The sequence below is a fragment of the Tachyglossus aculeatus genome, chromosome 9 (genome assembly GCF_015852505.1).
Source record: "Tachyglossus aculeatus isolate mTacAcu1 chromosome 9, mTacAcu1.pri, whole genome shotgun sequence".
NCBI classification, from domain to species: domain Eukaryota; kingdom Metazoa; phylum Chordata; class Mammalia; order Monotremata; family Tachyglossidae; genus Tachyglossus; species Tachyglossus aculeatus.
Genome location: NC_052074.1, coordinates 2,135,747 through 2,147,699, shown reverse-complemented (window position 1 = coordinate 2,147,699; position 11,953 = coordinate 2,135,747). Strand labels below are relative to the sequence as shown.

Below are 11,953 nucleotides of genomic sequence, written 5' to 3'. Positions count from 1 at the left end.
CGGGAAGGGGGAACGAGGAACAAGGGAGAGTGCGAGGCCAGCCAAGAGAAGAGGGGGCGGGGGCACGTGGGAGGGCGCGAGGCCCAAGTCCTGAGGGGGGGAGGAGGCCCGTGGTTGGGCGCGAGGCCCTTGTCGTGAGGCGAGGAGGAGCAGGAGGGGCGCGCGAGGGTGGAGCCCGGTGAAGAGCGTTGGCGGGCAGGCAGGCAGGCGGGCAGGCATGAGCCTGAAACCCGGCCCGGGCTTGGCTAACCCGCCCCCGCCCCCCGGACCCGCCCCGGACCCCAACTCCGACCCCACTCCCCCCCAGGTACGGGCCTTGTCCAGGGGGCTTCCTCCCTTCCCCTCAGCTCCCCCCTCCTCACTCCCCACCATGGCCTCACCCCCCACCGCTATGGGCCTGCCCACTTTTCCATCCTACTCTCCTTCCTTCCTTCCTTCCTTCGATCGTAGTGATTGAGCACTGACTGTGTGCAGAGCACTGGGCTAAACGCTTGGGAAAGTACAAATCGTTAACAGAGAGGGACAATCCCTACCATCCAACAACTGGTTCAGCGATCAGAACCTCACCAATCAAGGGCTCAAGAGCAGCCTCTTTGAGGATTGATCGATTGATTGATTCAATCATATTTATTGAGCTCTGTGTGCAGAGCACTGGGCTAAAAACTTGGCAAAGTACAATTCGGCAACAGAGAGAGACAATCCCTACCATCCAACAACGGGCTCAGCGATCAGAACCTCACCAATCAAGGGCTCAAGAGCAGCCTCTTTGAGGATTGATCAATTCACTCATTCAATCATATTGATTGAGTGTTGACTGTGTGCAGAGCACTGGACTAAGTGCTTGGGAAAGTACAATTCGGCAACAGAGACAATCCCTACCATCCAACGGGCTCAGCGATCAGAACCTCACCAATCAAGGGCTCAAGAGCAGCCTCTTTGAGGATTGATTGATTCATTCATTCAATCATATTTATTGAGCTCTGACTGTGTGCAGAGCACTGGACTAAGCGCTTGAGATAGTACAGTTCGGCAACAGAGAGAGACAATCCCTACCATCCAACAACTGGTTCAGCGATCAGAACCTCACCAACCAAGGGCTCAAGAGCAGCCTCTTTGAGGACTGATCGGTTGATTCATTCAATCATATTTATTGAGCTCTGACTGTGTGCAGAGCACTCGGCTAAACACTTGGCAAAGTACAGTTCGGCAACAGAGAGAGACAATCCCTACCATCCAACAACTGGTTCAGCAATCAGAACCTCACTAATCAAGGGCTCAAGAGCAGCCTCTTTGAGGATTGATTGATTGATTGATTCATTCAATCATATTTATTGAGCTCTGACTGTGTGCAGAGCACTGGGCTAAGCGCTTGGGAAAGCACAATTCGGCAACAACAGAGAGAGACAATCCCTACCATTTAACAACGGGCTCAGCAATCAGAACCTCACCAATCAAGGGCTCAAGAGCAGCCTCTTTGAGGATTGATTGATTCACTCATTCAATCATATTTATTGAGCTCTGACTGTGCGCAGAGCCCTGGACTAAACACTTGGGAAAGTACAATTCGGCAACAGAGACAGTCCCTACCATCCACCAATGGGCTTAGCGATCAGAACCTCACCAATCAAGGGCTCAAGAGCAGCCTCTTTGAGGACTGATCGGTTGATTCATTCAATCATATTTATTGAGCTCTGACTGTGTGCAGAGCACTGGGCTAAACACTTGGCAAAGTACAGTTCGGCAACAGAGAGAGACAATCCCTACCATCCAACAACTGGTTCAGCGATCAGAACCTCACTAATCAAGGGCTCAAGAGCAGCCTCTTTGAGGATTGATTGATTGATTCATTCAATCATATTTATTGAGCTCTGACTGTGTGCAGAGCACTGGACTAAGTGTTTGGGAAAATACAATTCAGCAACAGAGACAATTCCTACCATCCAACAACGGGCTCAGCGATCAGAACCTCACCAATCAAGGGCTCAAGAGCAGCCTCTTTGAGGACTGATCGGTTGATTCATTCAATCATATTTATTGAGCTCTGACTGTGTGCAGAACACTCGGCTAAACACTTGGCAAAGTACAGTTCGGCAACAGAGAGAGACAATCCCTACCATCCAACAACTGGTTCAGCAATCAGAACCTCACTAATCAAGGGCTCAAGAGCAGCCTCTTTGAGGATTGATTGATTGATTCATTCAATCATATTTATTGAGCTCTGACTGTGTGCAGAGCACTGGGCTAAGCGCTTGGGAAAGCACAATTCGGCAACAACAGAGAGAGACAATCCCTACCATTCAACAACGGGCTCAGCAATCAGAACCTCACCAATCAAGGGCTCAAGAGCAGCCTCTTTGAGGATTGATTGATTCACTCATTCAATCATATTTATTGAGCTCTGACTGTGTGCAGAGCCCTGGACTAAACACTTGGGAAAGTACAATTCGGCAACAGAGACAATCCCCTACCATCCAACAACGGGCTCAGTGATCAGAACCTCACCAATCAAGGGCTCAAGAGCAACCTCTTTGAGGATTGATTGATTCACTCATTCAATCATATTTATTGAGCTCTGACTGTGCGCAAAGCCCTGGACTAAACACTTGGGAAAGTACAATTCGGCAACAGAGACAATCCCTACCATCCAACAACTTGTTCAGTGATCAGAACCTCACCAATCAAGGGCTCAAGAGCAGCCTCTTTGAGGATTGATTGATTCATTCAATCATATTTATTGAGCGCTGACTGTGTGCAGAGCACTGGGCTAAACACTTGGGAAAGTACAATTCGGCAACAGAGAGAGACAATCCCTACCATCCAACAACTGGTTCATCGATCAGAACCTCACCAATCAAGGGCTCAAGAGCAGCCTCTGAGGATTGATTGATTCACTCATTCAATCATATTTATTGAGCTCTGACTGTGCGCAGAGCCCTGGACTAAACACTTGGGAAAGTACAATTCGGCAACAGAGACAGTCCCTACCATCCACCAATGGGCTTAGCGATCAGAACCTCACCAATCAAGGGCTCAAGAGCAGCCTCTTTGAGGACTGATCGGTTGATTCATTCAATCATATTTATTGAGCTCTGACTGTGTGCAGAGCACTGGGCTAAACACTTGGCAAAGTACAGTTCGACAACAGAGAGAGACAATCCCTACCATCCAACAACTGGTTCAGCAATCAGAACCTCACTAATCAAGGGCTCAAGAGCAGCCTCTTTGAGGATTGATTGATTGATTCATTCAATCATATTTATTGAGCTCTGACTGTGTGCAGAGCACTGGACTAAGTGTTTGGGAAAATACAATTCAGCAACAGAGACAATTCCTACCATCCAACAACGGGCTCAGCGATCAGAACCTCACCAATCAAGGGCTCAAGAGCAGCCTCTTTGAGGACTGATCGGTTGATTCATTCAATCATATTTATTGAGCTCTGACTGTGTGCAGAGCACTCGGCTAAACACTTGGCAAAGTACAGTTCGGCAACAGAGAGAGACAATCCCTACCATCCAACAACTGGTTCAGCAATCAGAACCTCACTAATCAAGGGCTCAAGAGCAGCCTCTTTGAGGATTGATTGATTGATTCATTCAATCATATTTATTGAGCTCTGACTGTGTGCAGAGCACTGGGCTAAGCGCTTGGGAAAGCACAATTCGGCAACAACAGAGAGAGACAATCCCTACCATTCAACAACGGGCTCAGCAATCAGAACCTCACCAATCAAGGGCTCAAGAGCAGCCTCTTTGAGGATTGATTGATTCACTCATTCAATCATATTTATTGAGCTCTGACTGTGCGCAGAGCCCTGGACTAAACACTTGGGAAAGTACAATTCGGCAACAGAGACAGTCCCTACCATCCACCAATGGGCTTAGCGATCAGAACCTCACCAATCAAGGGCTCAAGAGCAGCCTCTTTGAGGACTGATCGGTTGATTCATTCAATCATATTTATTGAGCTCTGACTGTGTGCAGAGCACTGGGCTAAACACTTGGCAAAGTACAGTTCGGCAACAGAGAGAGACAATCCCTACCATCCAACAACTGGTTCAGCGATCAGAACCTCACTAATCAAGGGCTCAAGAGCAGCCTCTTTGAGGATTGATTGATTGATTCATTCAATCATATTTATTGAGCTCTGACTGTGTGCAGAGCACTGGACTAAGTGTTTGGGAAAATACAATTCAGCAACAGAGACAATTCCTACCATCCAACAACGGGCTCAGCGATCAGAACCTCACCAATCAAGGGCTCAAGAGCAGCCTCTTTGAGGACTGATCGGTTGATTCATTCAATCATATTTATTGAGCTCTGACTGTGTGCAGAACACTCGGCTAAACACTTGGCAAAGTACAGTTCGGCAACAGAGAGAGACAATCCCTACCATCCAACAACTGGTTCAGCAATCAGAACCTCACTAATCAAGGGCTCAAGAGCAGCCTCTTTGAGGATTGATTGATTGATTCATTCAATCATATTTATTGAGCTCTGACTGTGTGCAGAGCACTGGGCTAAGCGCTTGGGAAAGCACAATTCGGCAACAACAGAGAGAGACAATCCCTACCATTCAACAACGGGCTCAGCAATCAGAACCTCACCAATCAAGGGCTCAAGAGCAGCCTCTTTGAGGATTGATTGATTCACTCATTCAATCATATTTATTGAGCTCTGACTGTGTGCAGAGCCCTGGACTAAACACTTGGGAAAGTACAATTCGGCAACAGAGACAATCCCCTACCATCCAACAACGGGCTCAGTGATCAGAACCTCACCAATCAAGGGCTCAAGAGCAACCTCTTTGAGGATTGATTGATTCACTCATTCAATCATATTTATTGAGCTCTGACTGTGTGCAAAGCCCTGGACTAAACACTTGGGAAAGTACAATTTGGCAACAGAGACAATCCCTACCATCCAACAACTGGTTCAGCGATCAGAACCTCACTAATCAAGGGCTCAAGAGCAGCCTCTTTGAGGATTGATTCATTCATTCAATCATATTTATTGAGCACTGACTGTGTGCAGAGCACTGGACTAAGCACTTGGGAAAGCACAATTCGGCAACAACAGAGAGAGACAATCCCTACCATTCAACAACGGGCTCAGCAATCAGAACCTCACCAATCAAGGGCTCAAGAGCAGCCTCTTTGAGGATTGATTGATTCACTCATTCAATCATATTTATTGAGCTCTGACTGTGTGCAGAGCCCTGGACTAAACACTTGGGAAAGTACAATTCGGCAACAGAGACAATCCCCTACCATCCAACAACGGGCTCAGTGATCAGAACCTCACCAATCAAGGGCTCAAGGGCAGCCTCTTTGAGGATTGATCGATTGATTCATTCAATCATTTATTGAGCACTGACTGTGTGCAGAGCACTGGGCTAAACACTTGGGAAAGTACAATTCGGCAACAGAGACAATCCCTACCATCCAACAACTGGTTCAGCCATCAGAACCTCACCAATCAAGGGCTCAAGAGCAGCCTCTTTGAGGATTGATTGATTCACTCATTCAATCATATTTATTGAGCTCTGACTGTGTGCAGAGCACTGGACTAAGCGCTTGGGAAAGTACAATTCGGCAACAGAGACAATCCCTACCATCCAACAACGGGCTCAGCGATCAGAACCTCACCAATCAAGGGCTCAAGAGCAGCCTTTTTGAGGATTGATCGATTCATTCAATCGTATTTACTGAGCACTGACTGTGTGCAGAGCACTGGACTAAGCCCTTGGGAAGTACAATTTGGCAACAGATAGAGACAGTGTGGCTCAGTGGAAAGAGCCCGGGCCTGAGAGTCAGGTTGTTGGTTCTAATCCTGGCTCCACCACTTGTCCGCTGTGTGACTTTGGGCAAGTCACTTCACTTCTCTTAATCCCCATTTTATAGTGAAATAACTGAGGCACAGAGAAGTGAAGTGAATTTAGTAGGAAAAATGTTGGTCTTCCGTAGTAACGTCAAACCCCTTACCTATTAATTCCCATTGGCTTTGATATTTGAATTTCCCCCTAAAGTGAGGTTCTTCAAAAACACAAGTCTGGCATGATAAATTCCCAAGAATATGGTAAATTGTAACAGGAAAATCAGCAACTCACTTCAAAGATGCATTTACCCAAGGCCACACAGCAGACAAATGTTGGAGGCAGGATTAGAACCCAGGTCCTTCTGGTTTCCAGACCCATTCTCTATCCATTAGGTCATGCTGCTTCTCTAATTTCCCTGCCTCACTCTCTTCTACTCATGGTGTACGAGGTAGAAGATCAATAAGAGTTTTGCTTCGAAGCCCAGTTGAATCTTTGGCCGGCAACTTCTTATTCTGATTTCTTGAGAGGAGATTGGACCGAAAAAGGCCATAGCAGCAACAGAAATACCTTGGCTTTCTACCCACCTTTCTAAGAACTCAAAACATTTCCAAATCCTTATCTCAGCATATTCTGCCAATCAATCAATAGTATGTATTGAGCACTTACTGTGCGCAGAGCACTGGACTAAGCGCTTGGCAGAGTACAACACAACAGAGTTGATAGACACATCCCCCTGCCCACAATGAGCTTACAGTTTGTAATCTCTATTAGATAGTTTAAACATTCGTTCACTCATTCATTCAATGGTATTTATTGAGCACTTACTGTGTGTGGAGCACTGTACTAAGCACTCGGGAGAGTACACTATAACAATAAATGGACACATTCCCTGCCCACAACGAACTTACAGTCTAGTACATTCTTACTATTTTAGATCTAAAATTCATTTTAACAAAGATCATACGTAAGCTCGTTGTGGGTAGGGAACGGGTCTACCCACTCTGTAATAGCATACTCTCCCATGCACTTAGTACAGTGTTTTGCACACAGTAGGCCCTCAATAAATTTGATTGATTGATTGATTGTAGTCTTGGTACCAAAAGATGTCAAAGTATATTTTTGGAATAGATTTGGAAGAGAATCCAAACTGAGAGGCCCCAGACTGAGCCCCGTCCTTCCTCTCCCCCTCCTCCCCTTCCCCATCCTTCCCGCCTTACCTCCTTCCCCTCCCCACAGCACCTGTAAATTTGTTTGTACATATTTATTACTCTATTTATTTTACTTGTACATATTTACTATTCTATTTGGTTAATATGTTTTGTTTTGTTGTCTGTCTCCCCCTTCTAGACTGTGAGCCCGCTGTTGGGTAGAAACCATTTCTATATGTTGCGAACTTGTACTTCCCAAGCGCTTAGTCCAGTGCTCTGCACACAGTAAGCGCTCAATAAATGCGATTGAATGAAGGAAGAGAAACTACATCTTTTCAAATGAAGTTTTGTAAATGGCAATGTTTAGCCTAAAGGATTTTTCTCTCAATTGCAGAAACATATGACTAATAAACCTCTGTTTATTAATTTATAGAATGAAGTCAAGAAGAAAGATTCATCTATTGAAAGAGAAGGCTGGTGGAGAATTTCATTCAAAGTATGTTTTTCAAATTATTCTTAGGTTTCTATTATTAATCAAGAATTGTTTGGGAACATTTGCATTATCTGTTACATTTTGCAGCTAGTAATTTTAGTAACTACATGTGACTTGGGGAAGAAATGTTAATTTTAACAATGAAGCAAATGACTAAAAAAGTGAAATTCAGAGCATGGCAGAGCTCCTTGGCAAAGTTGCTTCTCATCTAAGTAAGATACTCAAAGATAATGCTGTCATTATGGGCATTTTCATTCATTCAATCATATTGATTGAGCGCTTACTGTGTGCAGAGCACTGTACTAAGCGCTTGGGAAGTACAAGTTGGCAACATATAGAGACGGTCCCTACCCAACAGTGGGCTCACAGTCTAGAAGGAGGAGACAGAGAACAAAACAAAACATATTAACAAAATAAAATAAGTAGAACAAATATGTACAAGTAAAATAAATACCTGTCTGCTAATTTTCTTCTATTGTACTCTCCCAAGCGGTTAGTAGAGTGCTCTGCACATAGTTAGCACTCAATAATTGCCTTAAAGAGATTAATACAGAAAAAATATATTGTTTCCTCCTCTGTAAATTATCTGCGGATTCAGTTCCTTCTCTCCCTCCTAACTAGACTGTGAGCTCCCTTTTTTTATGTAGTATTTGTTGAGTCCTTACTATGTGTCAAACACTAATACTAAGGCAGATACAAATTAGGGAGGTTGGAAATAGTTCCTGCCCCTCATAATAATAATACTAATAATGATGGCATCTGTTAAGCGCTTACTATGTGCAAAGCACTGTCCTAAGCGCTGGGGAGCTTACAAGGTGATCAGGTTCTCCCACGGGGGCTCACAGTCTTCGTCCTCATTTTACAGATGAGGTCACTGAGGCCCAGAGAAGTGAAGTGACTTGCCCAAAGTCACACAGCTGACAAGTGGCGGAGCCGGGATTTGAACCCATGACCTCTGACTCTAAAGCCCGGGCTCTTTCCACTGAGCCATGCTGCTTCTCCTCATGGAGCTCACAGTCTACATAGGAGGGAGAACAGCTATTTATTCCCCATTTTACAGCTGAGGAAACCAAGGCACAGAGAAGTGACGTGAACTGGCCAAAGGTCATACAGCAGACATGTGACATAGTGGGGATTAGAACCCAGGTCCTCTGATTCCCAGGCCTGTGCCCTTCCCAGTAGACCGTGACGCTTCTTATGCCCCTCGTGGGACAGAGATTGCGCCTGACCCAATTCTGTATTGCCCCTAGCGCGTCACAATGTGCTTGGCACAAACTAAGCGCTTAACAAATACCACAATGATAGTAATAATAATCATCATCAATTAATCTAATGATATTTATTGAGTGCTTACTATGTGCAGAGCACTACGCTAAGCACTTGGGAGAGTACAATACAGCAGAATAGCATATTTCATTTATATTTAACATCTGTCACCCCCTCTAGACTGTAAACTCGTGGTGGGCAGGATGTGTGTCTATTGTTCTGTTGTCCTCTCCCAAGCGCATAGTACAGAGCTCTGCACACAGTAAGTGCTCAATAAATTCGATTGACTGACTGACTGACTCAGTAGCAGGCATGCTCCCTGCCCATAAGGAACTTATATTCTATAGGGGGATAATAACAACAACAACAATAATAATAATAATAATAATAGTATTTTGGCTAGGCTTTCCATTTTTTTCAGAATGGTGTTATTTTACATGAATTTTTTCCAGCTCCCATTTCAATCAACCCAATAAGATCAGTATGGGGAAATGTAAGACCGTAACAGAGAAAAGACCTTTCATCTGAAGGGGTCCCATGCCAGCCCAAATGCCCCTCTCTCCCTCCTGCTTCCACCCGACAAAGGAGGCCGTTCCACACTGTCTCTGTCCAAATGCCTCTCACTCCCAGCCTGTTGAGGGAAGTGAGAGATGTGGGTCACATCAGGGTGGGGAAATGCTGGGAATAACCAAAAAGTAGGCCAGTCGGCTACTGCTTTGACTCTGGAGGGAGGGGAAAATGAAACCAGGCCTTGTGCTGGACTGCAGCGTTGAGACCTAGGCCCAGACCTTTGTGAGGAAGGTTTTTGGTTGGGGCAAATCAGTCCATCAGTCATATTTATTGAGCATTTACTGTGTGCAGAGGACTCTATTAAGCGCTTGGGAAGAGGACAATATAACAGAGTTGGTAGACACATTCCCTGCCCAAAAGGACCTGACTGTCCAGAGGGGTAAATAAATATCTCCCACTTCTTCAAATGCCCATGTCAGTAGTCCTGCCGACGGTGTGAAATGAGTCGTTTGCGACGATTCCAGAAATACAAAGATCGGGATCCGGCAACCGCCGCAACGTAGCCTGGCCCCGGAACGGCTCCGGTTTTCCGGTGGCGTTCCACTAAGACAAAGCGGAGGGCTGTGACAGAGCGAGCCCCCTACTCCCTGCGGGTGAGGCAGGGGAGCCGCTTCCTGAGGGCCAGCCACACAGAACGATGAGATCTCAAAGCCACCTGGGTTTTTCGACAGGACACCCCTTCGCCTGGCTTCTACCCGATTCGCGACTTCCTTCAAGAATCCCTCTTAAACCCGGTGAGGCCGACTTACGGTTTCAAAGGCGAAGGGAGGAAGAGGGTGTCCATCTTGGAATGGAAGGACCCAACCCTGCCAGACACACCCAGATTCATGCCTCCCGACTTCTTGGAACTGCTAAGCAAGCAGAAGGCAACTTACTCCTTCAAGAACACTCCAAGGAAGAGCTCACAAACACTGACTTACAAGGACAAGGTACGCACACAGATGTAGTTTTTAGCGTTTCCCGCTAAAATCCGCCAAGGCGAATCGGCTGGCTGCAAATGTTTCTGCAACTGACACCGTCCGGCCCCCGGCTATCACTAGACCAGGGTCAATCAATCAATCAATCAATCAATCGTATTTATTGAGCGCTTATTATGTGCAGAGCACTGTACTAAGCGCTTGGGAAGTACAAATTGGCAACACATAGAGACAGTCCCTACCCAACAGTGGGCTCACACTCTAAAAGGGGGAGACAGAGAACAGAACCAAACATACCAACAAAATAAAATAAATAGGATAGAAATGTACAAGTAAAATAAATAAATAAATAAATAAATAGAGTAATAAATATGTCAGCTTGACTCAGCGGGTCTGGAGGGTGACGGTCTCTGGGCGCCTGGCGTTCAGGAAGGACGTAGTTCCCGCCACGGAGACCCTTCCACCGACACCCCTCGGTTTCACGTGTCCCAACGCCGGAGCTGTCGGCCGGTCGATCCCCTTATCAATGAATTCTACACCCTTGGGAATGGTTGTTAAGATCCCCAGAATCTAAACCTTTCAGGGCCTCCCGAAGGGGAAAAACAAAACAAAACCTCGCTCAGCCGCGTCAGTCAGTAGTATTTATTGAGTGCCTGTTATGTGCAGAGCACTGTAGTAAGCAGTTGGGGAAGCATAATAGAGCTAGTAGATCCAATCCCCATCTTTGAGGAGCTTACCGTCTAGCAGGGAATTACAGATCATTGACAATTTCATCTCAGAGTACTTAAGGCAGGTGGGGCATGAATACAATGAGCCACACTTGCCCTTGGAGCTGCGATCTTTGGACATTTGGGATTGGACTCTCCGAAGCACCTAGTACAGTGCTCTGCCCACAATAAGCACTTAGTAAGTACCCTTGATGGATTATGTGCTTATTATCTATCAAGCACCCTACTGAGCACTGAGGCAGAAACCAGATAATTAGATCGGTTACAGTCTTTGTCCCAATCTAAGCAGGAAGGTGGACGGGTATTGAATCCCCATTGTACAGATGAAGAAACTGAGGGACGGTGAAGTTAAGTGACTTGCCCAAGGTCCCCCAGCAGGCCTGTAATGGAGCCAGGATTAGGACCCAAGTCCTCTGATTCCCAAGCCCACGCTCTTCGCACTGGTAGTAGAAAGCTTTAAGCTAGGAATCAACCAATCCATCAATTGCGTGTATCATTCATTGAATCGTATTTATGGAGAGCTTACTCTGTGCAGAGCACTGTACTAAGCGCTTGGAAGAGTACAACACAACAGAGTCGGTAGACACATTCCCTACCCTCAATGAGCTCACACTCAGGGGGTGGGGAGCAGTCTGGAAGTTGAACAAGGAGTGTGGAAGAATTAGATCTGTAATTGTTTTTTCCCCACCGTCTGCATCTGCTCTTTATAGGACTTGGACCTCTCACCAGCACAATACGACCTCTTTCCTTCTCCAGTTCCAACATACCCGTCTAGGTAAATCAGCTTTTCTGTGCTTCTTTTACTTATAGCCCCGAAAATACATTGCTGCCCCTTTTCAGCTGTTCTTTTTCAATCGTATTTATTGAGCGCTTACTCGGTACAAAGCCCTGTATTAAGCCCTTAGCACTGTACTATAGATTTATAGATTTAAAAATAAATATATAATACTTATAATATACAGTATATTATTATATATTATCATCAATAGTATTGTTGATATTATTGATATATTA

General features: G+C 45.6%; 1 protein-coding gene across 1 annotated transcript in view; it reads left to right on the top strand.

Annotated features, from left to right (window-relative positions):
* The first annotated feature begins 217 nt into the window (after window positions 1-217).
* STPG4 (sperm-tail PG-rich repeat containing 4) overlaps window positions 218-11,953 on the top strand; it is a 32,814-nt gene continuing 21,078 nt past the window's right edge. Inside the window, exons 1-4 of the mRNA XM_038751582.1 lie at window positions 218-307; window positions 7,399-7,461; window positions 9,966-10,223; window positions 11,650-11,714. Of these exons, the coding sequence (XP_038607510.1) occupies window positions 218-307; window positions 7,399-7,461; window positions 9,966-10,223; window positions 11,650-11,714 (476 nt within the window). The remainder of the gene's footprint in view (window positions 308-7,398; window positions 7,462-9,965; window positions 10,224-11,649; window positions 11,715-11,953) is intronic.